The 16,169-nt window shown below is 32.5% G+C and overlaps 1 protein-coding gene across 6 annotated transcripts; it reads left to right on the top strand.

Moving 5' to 3' along the window:
* The first annotated feature begins 348 nt into the window (after window positions 1-348).
* LOC114750707 (probable leucine-rich repeat receptor-like protein kinase At1g35710) lies at window positions 349-15,357 on the top strand. Of its 6 annotated transcripts, XM_028939305.1 has the most exons (14): window positions 349-714; window positions 814-885; window positions 1,425-1,496; window positions 1,666-1,737; window positions 3,030-3,101; window positions 4,041-4,112; window positions 4,212-4,283; window positions 6,462-6,533; window positions 12,193-12,267; window positions 12,769-12,987; window positions 13,239-13,310; window positions 13,389-13,460; window positions 13,607-14,770; window positions 14,883-15,357. In XM_028939305.1, the coding sequence occupies exons 1-14, from the start codon at window positions 408-410 to the stop codon at window positions 15,245-15,247; spliced, it is 2,778 nt and encodes a 925-aa protein (XP_028795138.1). In that variant the 5' UTR covers window positions 349-407; the 3' UTR covers window positions 15,248-15,357. The 6 variants fall into 6 exon arrangements, with proteins under 6 accessions (XP_028795138.1, XP_028795142.1, XP_028795139.1 ...); XM_028939309.1 differs by lacking the exon at window positions 12,769-12,987; XM_028939306.1 differs by lacking the exon at window positions 4,041-4,112.
* The last annotated feature ends 812 nt before the right edge of the window (window positions 15,358-16,169 follow it).

The raw sequence follows: 16,169 nt of genomic DNA on the forward strand, positions 1-16,169 counted from the left end.
TTTCAAAATATAATCCTAAAAGTTAAAAATAATGGGTTCTTTAACTCAGAGTTCCATCAGACCACTATGCTGTGATGTTCATCATCTCATATTTGGCAATTTCATGCCCATTTTCACTATAATAACTCCAAAGACTAAAGACTTTAATATTGACTAAGAACATTAATTAACAACTGAGGCAATCTCACATGACGATTTGCCATTGGACCTACACACTTCAACGACTTTGACGCGTCGAAGGGAGATTCAATAATATTGCTCTATATATAGAGACTCTACGGATGCACTCATTTTATGATTGCTTTGTGTAGACAAAGAAACTGACGATGGGTGTGATGAGAGTGGTATTTTTATTATGCTTTGTTGTAATAACTTGCTTCCACATTAATGGTGTAGCATCAGTTGCCATGATAGAAGAGGAGAAACATGCTTTACTTCAGACCAAATGTTGGAATTTTAGCAACAGAGCCCACAACTTGTCAGACCCTTGTCACTGGGAAGGCATATCTTGCAATGATTTTGGAAGCCTTGTTGAGATGAATTATCAACAGATGACTACACAATGCTACCGTCTAGCAGATTTTAATTTCACTGCATTTCCCAATCTAGAACGTCTCACACTTTCTGAAAGGGGTTTGATAGATACCATTCCAAGTCAGATAGGATCTCTTCATAAACTTATCCATCTAAACTTATCTTTTAACAATCTTACTGGTGAGTTGTATATCTTGTACTTCTACTCTTACTATGCAAATTAACTTAATTCAAAAATATTATATTTACCACCATACAACCTAATACTTCTATCAACAGGGATTATTCCATCCCAAATAGGAGCTCTTCAAAAGCTCACTTATTTGGATTTATTTGACAACAGTCTTATTGGTGAGTCATGTATCTTCTATTTCTGCTCTTACCTTGCAAATTCACTCAATTTTGAAGTATTGTACTGATCTCCACACAACTTAATACTTTTATTGACAAGGATCATTCCACCACAGATAGGATCTCTTCATAATCATATTCATCTATACTTATCTTCTAACAATCTTACTTATGAGTTATATATCTTTCATTTCTACTCTTGTCTTGTAAATTCACTCAATTTGGAAATATTATATTTATCTTATACTTATCTTCTAACAATCTTACTTATGAGTTATATATCTTTCATTTCTACTCTTGTCTTGTAAATTCACTCAATTTGGAAATATTATATTTATCTCGACACAACCTAATACTTTTATTGACAAGGATCATTCCATCACAGATAGGATCCCTTTATAATCTGATTCATCTATACTTATCTTCTAACAATCTTACTTATGAGTTATATATCTTTCCTTTCAACTCTTACCTTGTAACTTCACTCAATTTGAAAATATTATATTTACCCCTACACAACCTAATACCTCTATTGACAGGGATCATTCCAACACAGATAGGATATCTTCAAAATCTCACTTATCTGGACTTGTCTTATAACAGTCTTACTGGTGAGTTATATATCTTCTATTTCTACTCTTTTATGGACTTATCTGGACTTATCTTCTAACAGTCTTACGGATGAGTTATATATCTTTCATTTCTACCCTTAGCTTGCAAATTAAGTGAATTTTCAAATATTGTATTCATCTCCCCACACCCTAATACCTCTATCGACAGGGATCATTCCATCACAGATAGGATCTCTACATAATCTGATTGAACTACGCTTGTATTTCAACAGTCTTACCGGTGAGTTACATATCTTCTATTTCTACTCTTACCTTGGAAAGTCACTAAATTTTGAAATATCGTGTTTATCTCCACACAACCTAATACTTCTATTTACAGGGATTATTCCATCCCAAATAGGAGCTCTTCAAAAGCTCATTTATTTGGAGTTGTTTGACAACAATCTTACTGGTGAGTCACGTATCTTCTATTTATGCTCTTACCTTGCAAATTCATTCATTTTTGAAGTATTGTATTTATCTCCACACAATCTAATACTTTTATTGACAAAGATCATCCCTCACAAATAGGATCTCTTCATAATCATATTCATCTATAATTATCTTTTAACAATCTTAGTTATGAGTTATATATATCTTTCATTTCTACTCTTATCTTGTAAATTCACTCAATTTGGAAATATTATATTTATCTCCACACAACCTAATGCTTTTACTGACAAGGATCATTCCATCACAGATAGGATATCTTGATAATCTGATTCATCTATACTTATCTTCTAACAATCTTATGAGTTATATATCTTTCATTTCCACTCTTACCTTGTAAATTCACTCAATTGGGAAATATCATATTTACCCCCACACAACCTAATACCTTTATTGACAGGGATCATTCCATCACAGATAGGATCTCTTCATAATCATATTCATCTATACTTATCTTCTAACAATGTTACTTATGAGTTATATATCTTTCATTTCTACTCTTATCTTTTAAATTCACTCAATTTGGAAATATCATATTTATCTCAACACAACCTAATACTTTTATTGACAAGGATCATTCCATCACAGAAAGGATCTCTTGATAATCCGATTTATCTATACTTATTTTCGAACAATCTTACTTATGAGTTATATATCTTTCATTTCTACTCTTATCTTGTAAATTCAATCAATTTTGAAATATCAATTTATCTCCACACAGCCTAAAACTTTTATTAACAAGAATCATTCCATCACAGATAGGATCTCTTTATAATATGATTCATCTATACTTATCTTCTAACAATCTTACTTATGAGTTATATATCGTTCATTTCTACTCTTACCTTGTAAATTCACTCAATTTGGAAATATTATATTTACCCCCACACAACCTAATACCTCTATTGACAGAGATCATTCCGTCACAGATAGGATATCTTCAAAATCTCACTGATCTGGACTTGTCTTATAACAGTCTTACTGGTGAGTTAGATATCTTCCATTTCTCCTATTACCTTGCAAATTCACTAAATTTTGAAATATTGTATTTGCCTCCACACAACCTAATACTTCTATTTACAGGGATTATTCCATGCCAAATAGGAGCTGTTCAAAATCTCACTTATCTGGACATATCTTTCAACAGTCTTACTGGTGAGCTATATATCTTTCATTTCTACTCTTATCTTTTAAATTCACTCAATTTGAAAATATTGTATTTACCTCCACACAACCTAATACTTCTATTGACAGGGATTATTCCATCTCAAATAGGAGCTCTTCAAAAGCTCATTTATTTACAGTTGTTTCACAACAATCTATCTGGTGAGTCATGTATCTTCTATTTCTGCTCTTACCTTGCAAATTCGCTCAATTTTGAAGTATTGTATTTATCTCCGCACAACCTAATACTTTTATTGACAAGGATCATTCCATCACAGATAGGATCTCTTCATAATCATATTCATCTATACTTATCTTCTAACAATCTTACTTATGAGTTATATATCTTTCATTTCTACTCTTATCTTGTAAATTCACTAAATTTGGAAATATTATATTTATCTCAACACAACCTAATTCTTTTATTGGCAAGGATCATTCCATCATAGATAGGATCTCTTGATAATATGATTCATCTATACTTATCTTCTAACACTCTTACTTATGAGTCATATATCTTTCATTTCTACTCTTACCTTGTAAATTCACTCAATTTAGAAATATTATATTTACTCCTACACAACCTAATACCTCTATTGACGGGGATGATTCCATACCAAATAGGAGCTCTTCAAAATCTCACTTATCTGGGCTTATTTGATGAGTAATATATCTTTCATTTCTACTCTTAGCTTGAAAATTAAGTAAATTTTTTAATATTGTATTTATCTCCCAATGACCTAATACCTCTATTAACAAGGATCATTCCATCACAGATAGGATCGCTGCATAATCTGATTGAACTACGCTTGTATTCTAACAGTCTTACCGTCGAGTTACATATCTTTCATTTCTGCTCTTACCTTGGAAAGTCACTAAATTTTGAAATATTGTATTTATCTCCACACAACCTAACACTTCTATTGACAGTGATTATTCCATCCCAAATAGGAGCTCTTCAAAATCTCACTTATCTGGACATATCTTCCAACAGTCTTACTGGTGAGTTATATATCTTCCATTTCTACTCTTAGCTTGCAAATTAAGTAAATTTTTGAATATTGTACTTATCTTCCCACAACCTAATACCTCTATTGACAGGGAGCATTCCATCACAGATAGGATCTCTCCATAATCTGATTGAACTACGCTTGCATTCCAATAGTCTTACCGGTGAGTTACATATCTTCTATTGTTGGAAATTGTGCCCTAGGGGCCAATCATTATGTTTTGAACATTGTTCATTTATGAATTTATTAATTACGTTATCATATTATTTGCATGTTTACTGTGATGACTATCCTTGGATAACTCATGGTTTATCCTAAATGTCCCTGGTCGGTCATCTATGTGGGAGCAAAGATGAAATAAGACCAGTATGACTTTAAAGATATATAGAGATATAAATTAAAGTCATAGGCACATGTAAGAGTACAAGGTGTTGGACTGACCCGCTATGAGAGAGCTGCATGGGTTAAGTCATAAGCTTCTCTCATATACAAACCATGTCACTGTGCCCTTTGACTTGAGATCATCATGGATTCCTACATAAGAGACGCTTAGCTTTGACCTAGTCAAAAGTCACTTTTGACCAAGTGATCATAAAGACTATGTTCAGGCTTAATAGTTTTTCATGCGGAGGAATATGAATGGTCAAGATGGAATTTGTCCCTCACATTCGTAGAGAGACATTACTGGGCCCCTCGATGAGTGAGTCTGAGAAATGTATGGCCATACTATAATGGAAAGGTAGTTCCGTTTCTATACTCAGACTACTCAGGGATCGAGAAAGTAACGGTCATGAATAGGAAGATGACGTTCTCTATGCCTCGTCCATGACCAAAATGTCGTGTGACAAAAGGGACGCGATATGGTTGTATGAAAGGTTACATCGTTCAACGATCCTCATATGATTTGGGTAGTCGTGATGTCTTGCTAGAGACCGCTTACGACTTGTGAGTCATTATAGTTAATGGCCCACTGCCAACTTCATATGGGCCTACAGGGTCGCACACAAAATAGCCCAACACGAGTTATGATGTCCAGATTCATTGAATCTAGGATATGTCTAGATTCAATGAATAAATAGGATGGACGTGTGTGTATATATATATATATTCGTATATATATATTATTATATAAATATAAGAGATATTAATTGTTAGATTTAATTTATAAGGATAAATTAAATATATAAATTAATTCCGTCATCTCTTTATTAAATAAATAAGTGAATTAAATCTGTGAGACGGATTTAATTTAAACCATATTTATTTAATTGTTCTCTTATCTGATTAGGCAATATTTGATATTGTATTAATTTCGGAATTAATTTAGAGTTAATTTCGAAATTAAATATTATTCATTAAACCTATAGCATCCTATATATTTGATATGAGGAGCTAGGGTTTTAGGTGTGAGAGAACCAACAGATAAGAGACGGCCTAAGAGAGATAAGAGTGGACGGATTCTCTGGAAACCCTAGACGGACATAGACGCTAGCACGTCGTTCGAGGTTGAGGGCTACTCGTGTGGATACCGGTAGAGGAAGCCGACCGGAGTTGTCGACTTCGAACGATAAAGGAGGCGAGCAGAGGCATCCTGAACGGCGGAATCACCAAGCTACTCGGAAACCGAACACCGAAGGTAATACTTCTTACTACCTGACTTAAACGCGATCGGTAGATCCGGGCAAGGGATTGAAAAGTTTTAAAATTTTGTGTTGTTTTCCGCTGCGTGTCGTCTTTCAATTCCCTTCATCTATTTCTGCTCTTACCTTGGAAAGTCACTAAATTTTGAAATATCGTGTTTATCTCCACACAACCTAATGCTTTTATTGACAAGGATCATTCCATCACAGATAGGATCTCTTCATAATCATATTCACCTATACTTATCTTCTAACAATTTTATTTATGAGTTATATATCTTTCATTTCTACTCTTATCTTGTAAATTCACTCAATTTTGTAATATTATATTTACCTCCACACAACCTAATACTTTTATTGATAAGGATCATTCCATCACAGATAGGATCTCTTGATAATCTGATTCATCTATACTTATCTTCTAACACTCTTACTTATGAGTTATATATCTTTCATTTCTACTCTTGTAAATTCACTCAATTTAGAAATTTTATATTTACCCCCACACAACCTAGTACATCTACTGATAGAGATTATTCCATCCCACATAAGGGCTCTTTAAAAGCTTACTTATCTGGACTTGTCTTCTAACAGTCATACTGCTGAGTTATATGTCTTCCATTTCTACTCTTATCTTGCAAATTAAGTAAATTTTGGAATATTGTATTTATCTCCTCACAACCTAATACCTCTATTGACAGGGAGCATTCCATCACAGATAGGATCTCTTCATAATCTGATTGAGCTAGACTTGTCTTGTAATTGTCTTACTAGTAAGTTATATATCTTCCATTTCTACAGTTACCTTACAAATTCACTAAATTTTGAAATATTGTATTTACCTCCACACAACCTAATATCTTTATTGACAAGGATTATTTCATCCCAAATAAGAGCTCTTCAAAATCTTACTTATTTAGACTTCTCTTCTAATAATCTTACTGGTGTGTTATATATCTTCCATTTCTACTCTTGCAAATTTTCTCCAATTTAAAAATACTGTATTTGAAATGATCCCTTCTTAATACATAATTATAAAACCATTTTTTTGATGATAACCATGGCATACTTCATGCAAAAGTACACATATGCAACAACACAATAAAATATGCCTCCCATCACCATACTTCTCCTTATGGCTCCTTGACAAGATTCTGGGCTTTTTGTGCTAAGTAACCTGGTCAAAGATCACCCCACTCACATCAAGCAACGGATCCCTCTTGCACCTACACATCTCAAGAATGGACTATGGTGCAAGATGTGTCTACCCAGGAGCTCTTTCTCAATTTCGGGCCAAGAAAAAGGAAGAACTATATGGGTCTGACAGAAAGACCAAACAGGATGATTAGTAGTGTAGGCATACCACGCGGGCTTCAAGAACAATTATCCCCCACATAACAAAATCTCAACCTCCACATATGAACCCCATGCTTAGTCACAATATAAATTAAAAATATCATAGTTCTGCGAAGTAAGATGATATAGTTTCAAACAAAGTACAACATATTTTCATTTATTTAATAATATAATATTAGTATATCAAATTCAATATCAGTGTATCACAAAAAAAACATAATTCTCAATAAAATACAATTTAGGCATAATTAAATCGGCATACTTCCCAATTTATCAAAATTTGTCATGTAAAAAAATACATACTTTATTCATAGACATACTTTCACAAATTTATTTGAGAAAATAAAAATGTAGTAAACACCTTACAATTCAAAGCATGTATATAAAATAAATTAACCTTGGTTACCTCTACTCCAAGCTTAACTCACAGCTTGAGAAAGAAAAGTACAAATTACAGACTCCAAAATATAAAGTAATATACAAATAATGATCTACAAATAATGCAGATACAATTTAATATACATACAAATAAATAACTTAAATTACATAGGATTTATTATTATTAATATATACATATATTTACTACTCAAAAATTCTTACTTCAAATAACAATTTTTCTTTACCCAAATAACTCATTTAAATTACAAATAAATATTGATTTTATTTAATTATGTAAAATTTTTAATTTATAACTTAAGTTTCTAGCTTAAAAATCTTTTCCAATAATATATCCTTAACCTATTTCATATTTTAAGCCAATCAAAATCTCAATAATATATTAAATAACCCAAATAAGTTATTTAATTTAAATTTAATTGGTAAAAACATTCTATATCTCTTCAATAATACATTTTTCAACTAAAATCTTAGTGTAAAATTTTCAAAACAATCAATGAATAAATATAAACTGATTAAAATTTCAATAATATATCAAACAACCCAAATAAATTATTTAACTTAATTGTAATTGGTATAAATATGATATATATATATATCATAAATGACAAATTTTTCAACAAAATAAATTTGATTTCAAATACCAAAAGTAATAAATGGACATATATGGACTGATTAAAATTAACTACTTATTTACCTTTAAATTTCTATGGTCATCTATTGTCAAAACTCAATACTTACTTCATACCTAAATCTCAAAATTTTCTCTAAACATTATAATGATACTACTAATATAAAGCTCTAAATATATAAAAAATATTCAAAAAGAAAATTTAATAAAAAGAAGTACTTTTATGTACCTAAATAATCCACAAAGCTTGTATTACTCTTCAAAATGTTAATGTTTCTCTACTTCACTCTCTTCCTCTCTTTCTCTGAGTCTCGTTCTCTCCCTCTCTTTCTCTTTTCTTCTCTACCTAACACTCCCTCCTCTTATTTATCCTTCCCACTCAACCGTCTCATCCTATTTTTATTTCTTTATTTATTAACCTCCTCTATTTTTCTTCTTCTTCTTAAATGTTCTTGCCTTTTCCACTGAATTTGGTGGAAAGTGCGTGTTTTTTTTTTACTTTCTCTCTTTTTTTAATAAAGTATTATTATTTATAATAATAAAATATTATTATTTTATATGATTTAATTATTATTATTTTGAAATCATAATAGTTTTTTTAATACTAAAATAACATTTAGGATGTTAAGCTCTCCCCTTCTAAATAGAATTTTGTCTTTAAAATTTGTGACACGTAAGAAATATAGAAACATAACAACATTAAAGAAATAGACAATATCACTACACACATACTATCAACACACAAGATAGTACATAATCAGCACATCAACACATACTTAAGAAAACAGATGTGGATAATCATGTCACATTCGCTCCTCAGTTTCCCAAGGGGCATCACCAGGAGACATGTCTTTCTAGAAAACCTAAAGTAACTGGATTGTTTTATTCCGAAGTTGCTTATCCTTAACATCTAGAATACATTTGAGCTTAGCTTGAAAGGTAAGATTCTCTTATAACTCAATCTCCTCAGTCTCGATCACATGAGATAGATCTGGATGATACTTCTTGAGTTGTGACACATGAAAGACATTGTGCTCATCAGAGAGATGCGGTGGTAATGTAATTTGATAAGTGATCGGTCCAATTCACTTCTCATAAGGTCTAAGGTATCGAGGAGTCAGCTTCTTGGCCTTAATAGATCTACCAATACCAGTCACTAGTGAAACTTTCAAAAACACAGTCACCCAATTCAAATTTCAAAGGCCTCCGTTAATTTGCATAACTCTTCTAGAGACTCTGAGTGGTCATCAACTTTGATTAATTCAATCTTTTTTATGGTTGCATCCACAAAGCCAGGGCCAACAATGGTTCTATCACTCAATTCAATCCAACACAGTGGTGATTTACACTTTCTTCCATACAATGCTTCATAAGGTGCCATCTGGATGCTCGCATGATAGCTATTATTATAGGCGAATTCTGCTAGTGGAACATGATGATCCCAACTACCCAAAAATTCAATGGCACAAGCCCTCAACATATCCTCGAGAGTTTGGATGGTTCTCTCAGTTTGACCATCAGTTTGGGGATGATACGCCGTATTGAACTTCAACTTTGTGTGAAAGGCTCCTTGCATATCTCAATCTGATATGATATCTTTTGGTATCTCATGCAATCTCATAATCTCATCTACGTACAATTGAGCGAGTTTTTCCATAGAATAAGTAGACTTGATTGGGAGAAAGTAGGATGACTTTGTTAGCCTATCTACAATGATAAAGTCCATTAAAATGATATCCTATTTTCACTTAGAGATTTCCAAGTTTTGGATTAAACTCGGTGGCTGTTGGTGTTCAATTTTGACTTTCTAACAAGTCAAACCCTTGAGTACCAAATTAGTCATATCACACTTTATCCCTGGCCACCAATACTCTTGTCTTAGATCATGGTACATCTTGGTTATTCTAGAGTAAATGGTGTATTTAGTTCTATGTGCCTCCTCAAGAATTGTCTTTTTTATTTTTTTATTATCTGGAACACAAATCCTTCTCTTGGACCTTAAGATTCCTTCGTCTTCAATGTCATAATCCGATACAGCTCCATTTTCTAGTTCTTCTCTTACCCTTATTAATTCATCATCCTTCATTTGGGCTATCTTCAACTCTTTAAAAAAGTCAAAGTCCCCAAGCACTCCATTTAAAGTAACAATAATCTCCATTATCTTAGCCATAATTGGTATTTCTATTAGCTCCTCTAGCAAGTGATGCTCTGTCATACTCATATAGAAAACATGAATTGTCTTTCTACCCAATATACTAGCCACCATATTAGCCTTCCCTGGATGGTATTCTCTTCAAAATCATAATCCACTAAGAATTCCATCCCTCTTCATTGACGATTATTTAACTCTTTCTGATCTACCAGGTCCTTTAAGCTTTTATGGTCACTGAAAATCTCACACTACACACCATAAAGATGATGTCTCCAAATCTTTAAGGCAAACACAATTGCTACTAGTTCCAAGTCATAGGTGTGGTAATTTTCCTCATGAGGTCTCAATTGTCCAGATGCATAAGCTACTACCCTATTATCTTGCATCAATACACTGCCCAAACCTTTCAAAGATGCATCTGTGTACACCGTATACGATAGTGATGGTTCAAGTATAGTGAGGACAGGTGTCATGGTCAACTTCATTTTCAACACTTGAAATGTAGCTTCACACTTTTCTGTCCATACAAGAGGTTTGTCCTTCTTCATCAGGTTAGTTAGTGGCATGGCTATTTGAGAAAAGCTTTTAATGAAATGGCGGTAATACCTGATTACCCCACAAAACTTCTTACTTTAGTCACAAACTTGGGAGTTTCCCATTTTAACATTGCCTCTACTTTACTTGGATCTACGACCACACCTTTGGCAGATACCACATGACCTAAAAACTTTACCTCCTTTAACAAAAACTCACATTTGCTCAAGTTGGCATACAACTTGTTCTCTCTTTATATTTGTAATACAATATGAAGGTGTTTACGATTCTCCTCCTCACTTTTTGAGTACATGAGATATCATCAATGAAAACTACAACAAACTGATCTAAATAAGGCCTGCAAATTCTATTCATATAGTCCTAAACACCGCTAGGGTGTTTGTTAATCCAAAAGGCATCACTAGAAACTCATAGTGACCATAACGAGTTTGAAAGTGGTCTTGGGAATGTCCTCTACCCTGATCCTTAACTGATGATAGTCAGACCTTAAATCAGTTTTGGAGAACACAGAAGAACCTACAAGTTAATCAAGCAAGTCATCAATTCTTGGAAGGGGATACTTATTCTTAATTGTGACCTTATTCAACTGACGATAATCTACAATAATGGCTTCGACTACCCTTGTGACTGGGATAGCATATCTTGTAATGTCTTTGGAAATGTAATTTCAATAGAACAACTAAGAATCCATTCACAGCAACCTCGGCTAGTAGATCTTAACTTCACCACATTACAAAAACTAAAATATTTATATCTTTCTAGAATGAGGTTAACAGGTACCACTCTGATTTTAAGCGAAGCTCTTTATTCATTCGTTCATTCATCTAATGTCTTACAATAATCTTACTTACATTACACTCTTGCCAACCTTACTCATTTAAAGTTGCTCAATATGAATGGAAACAATCCAGTTGGACCCGTTCATTCAACTTTGTATTTTATGAAAAATATTAAAGACTTGTTTTTGTACACAAATTTATTTATTGCATCACAAAAGAACTAGTAGTATATAGCTGAATAATCATGGAATAGAGTTGATAAGTACCATTCCAACTCAGATTGGAGTTCTTCTTAATCTCATAAATTTGAACTTATCTTATAACAATCTTACTAGTAATTTATGTGCCTTATACTATACCTTACAAATTCACTCAATTTAAAACTGTTATATTTACCTTTATGACTTAATAAAATAGGTTATTACTAGGTACCATTCCAACGCAGATAGGAGCTCTTCAAAATCTCAATTATTTGAACTTGTTTCATAACAACTTTTTATTTGATCAAAAATAACCTAAGACATACATTTGCAATTAAAAGGAATGTGTTTTGATTTTGACAGATCCCGTTCCAACTCAAATAGAAGATCTTCTACAACTCACATATCTAAACTTGTCTTACAACAATATTGTTTCAAGTGAGTTACTTCTCATCCTTATCTAAATTAAAAAAAGGAAAAATGAAATATTACATTGAAGACGTGTTTTAAATGATCAAAATACCTAGCATATGTTTTGAGCTAAAAAAAAACTATAGCATTACGAAGTCACTTTTAAGCTTTATGATACAAACAATTCAAACATAATAGGGAGAATTACAATCAAGCTCCAAGGAAGAGAAATAATTACTAAAACAATAACAACCTCAGCAGCCTATAATGACAAGTGCCAAAGTACACAATGACAATTTTTAGAACTTATTTTGTAATTATTTTTCTTCCTTAAGACTTGATTGTAATTCTCCCAATGTAATAAGGAAAAGAGAATAATATGCTGAATGCTTTATGAATTAACCACAATAATAAAGAAACAAGCTTTTGGTTGTAATGGAAACTCCTTCAGTGAAACTTCTAAAGTGATAGTGTAAGCTTTTGTTATTCAAACACATGGCTATAATATCACAACTGCCATGACCGCAAGGAATGAGCATGCATTGCTTCAAAGAAAATGGTGGAACTTAAGCAATGGTGGCTCCCACTACTATTGTGACTGGGATGGCATACCATGCGATGGCTTAGGAAGAGTTATCTTAATTAACCAACCAAGAATCTATTCACAGCATCCTCAACTAGTAGATCTCAACTTCACTGAATTAGAAAGACTAAAATACTTAAATATTTCTAGAATGGGGATAACAGGTACAACTTTAATTCAAATTAGAACCCTTCATTCATTCATCCAATATTTACACTTGTCTTGTAATAATTTTACTTACTTCCACTAACCTTAATTATTTAAGATTACTCAATTTGAATAGAAACAATCTAATTGGAGTCGTTGGTTCAGTACTGGGTGTATGACAACTATAAAAGACTTACATTTGTGCACACATTTGTTCACTATGTTATAAAAAAAATATTATATTCGAATTTTCATATAATGGTGACAGGTACCATTCCAACTCACATAGGAGGTCTTCAAAATCTTAATTATTTGGACTTGTCTTGCAACAACCTTACAGGTGTGTCCTACCTTCCACCTTTCCCAACTCATATAATATAAAAAATATTATATTTGAATTTTCATGGAATGGTGACAGGTATCATTCCAACTCATATAGCAGGCCTTCAAAATCTCAATTATTTGGACTTGTCTTGCAACAACTTTTCAGGTGTTCTACCTTCCACCCTTCCCAACTTTATTTAGAATCGTTAGATTTGAGTAGAAACAAAAAAATAGTTATGGTCATTCTTTAAACTTCAGGTTTTATGACAAATCTCCACAACTTATATTTATACTCAAATTTATTCACTACAGGTGGTATCCCTTCTTTGATTTTCAATTTGAGAGATTTACAACATTTTGATGTTTCTCAAAATCAATTAAGTGGTGGTGTTCCAGAAAAATTAGAAAATTTCAACAATCACTTTCATGTAGATGTCTCCCAAAATAATTTGAATGGAAATGTACCAGACATTTTGAATGATTACTTACATGTTGATGGTAACTTTAGTCACAACAAATTCAATGGAATATTACCATCTAGTATATGCAGTGAGCCACCATCATGTAGCATTGACTTAAGCTACAACAGTATCTCTGGTAGCATACCTGGAGAATTTGGTAGACTACAATACATCAACTTGTCATACAATCTTCTTAGCGGCTATGTTCCAAGTGAAGTTTATAGCTCTTTTCCTCATGACATTTTAAATGGTAATAGAGAATTACTTACGCCAGAGAAGATACATAAAGGCTCAAAGTCTTGGCTGAAAATCATTATTCCTTTGACAATTTTTCTTGTCATCACATTTGTTGTGGGTTTTATCTTATTTGAATCATTCAAAAAGCACAAGAAATCCATAAGTAAGGCAAGAGAAGCAAAAAATGGGGATTTGTTTTTCATATGGAATTATGATGGAAAAATTGCATATGAAGATATCATTGAAGCAACAGAGGACTTTGACATCAAATATTGTATCGGAACTGGTGCTTATAGAAGTGTTTATAGGGCACAACTTCCAAGTGGCAAAATCATAGCATTGAAAAAACTCCATAGAAGAGAATATGGAAACACATTTTTGGCCAAGAGTTTTCACAATGAAGTGAAGATGTTGAGTGAAATTCGACATCGCAATATAGTAAAGCTTCATGGTTTTTGTTTGCATAATCAATGCATGTTTCTCATATATGAATACATGGAAAGAGGAAGCCTTTTTTATGTGTTGAATTATGATGATGAAGCTAAGGAGTTGAATTGGAGTAAGAGAGTGAATGCCATTAAAGGAATAACAAATGCTTTGTTGTATATGCATCATCACTGTGCTCCTTCAATTATCCACCGAGACATAACAAGCAATAATATATTGTTGAACTCAAAGATGGAAGCTTTTTTATCAGACTTTGGCACAGCTAGGATCATTGATCCAGATACATCTAATCAGACTCTTTTAGTTGGTACTTATGGTTATGTTGCTCCAGGTGGGCTTTTCTAATTCTCTACTACTGTTCCTTTTATGTTGTATTTTATTTCTATAGTATATTGCTTGTCTTAGAATAAATACATAATTATTTAATTTTTGGTCCATTGCAGAGCTTGCATACACCTTAGTTGTTACTGAAAAATGCGATGTTTATAGTTTCGGGGTGGTGACATTAGAAACCATTATGGGAAGACATCCTGGAGATTTGATATTATCTTTGTCAAAGACCTGTACAAGAAGCATTTTGCTTAAGGATATTTTAGACTCACGTCTCCCTTTGCCATCACAGAAAGATGCAAGAGATATAACTCTTTTGGTGACAATAGCATTAGCATGCTTGAACCCATCTCCCAAATCTCGACCATCAATGCAACAGGTGTCTCAAAGGCTTTTATCTTCCAGCCTTCCATTAGCAATTCCTTTCAATAATATCTCAATCCAACATTTAGCGAATGAAGATATGCCAATAATGTAATAAAAAGCTTGGAGATTTGGCTCATTGTTTGCTTTGTACCTCATATGAAACTTTTAACGACTTGCTTCAAAGTCTAGATTTGAAATATGCCATATGTTTAATTTGTTGCAGTTGATATTGTCTTATTCTGTTTAAATAATAAGGTATCAAAATTGAATTATAAGAAATGCATACATAGAAGCAACCTCACCAAACCCGCCTCTACCCATAATGTTTTCGTTACTAAACTTATCTTTTGCAAATTAAAACTTTTCAAGTTGACCAAAGTGAGTTTCAAGGTCCTCCTCAGATCAGCTGCCAGTAAAAAGGCAAAATATTAGTAAATCAATCATGGCTATCACATAAATCATCAATTATTATATATAGCATCTTTTCCATTATTCAACTTATTACCAAGAACATCAAAGAAATATTCTTTTTGTCTTTTCTTCTATTAATAAACATTTAGAGCAATAATAGCTCCAGTAACATTATTGCCTAAAACTAGTAAGTGGAATAGAGTGATTAGTAGAATTTTGATATGCTCTCGCTCATTAATGACTATGCGCTTACACTTCATCATTATACACACACACATGTATATAACTTAATTTCTACATGTGCATAAGATCATTGAAGTTTAGCAAAAACACCCACAGGACTTGCAGTGAATTAGAAGTAGTCAAGGTCATGGGAATGACTCCTATCAAGCTATTGTTTGGAGACACCAATTTTAGAGAGCATGAAGGATTAGTTTGCGAATAATGGCATGCTAAGGTAGAGATATATGAAAGCAATAGGCATACATTTTATCATTTAATAAAGTTTAGAATGTGTTACTCTAGTTCTGGTGAAAGTAAATTTACTAAAGCAAGAAAATCCACAACTTGGGATGATGCTTGTTGAAAACAAGCAATTAAAAATAAAAATAAAAAGAGACTAA

This window comes from Neltuma alba, unplaced genomic scaffold (genome assembly GCF_004799145.2).
Source record: "Neltuma alba isolate B1F8T4 unplaced genomic scaffold, ASM479914v2 tig00006621_pilon, whole genome shotgun sequence".
Lineage (NCBI taxonomy): Eukaryota > Viridiplantae > Streptophyta > Magnoliopsida > Fabales > Fabaceae > Neltuma > Neltuma alba.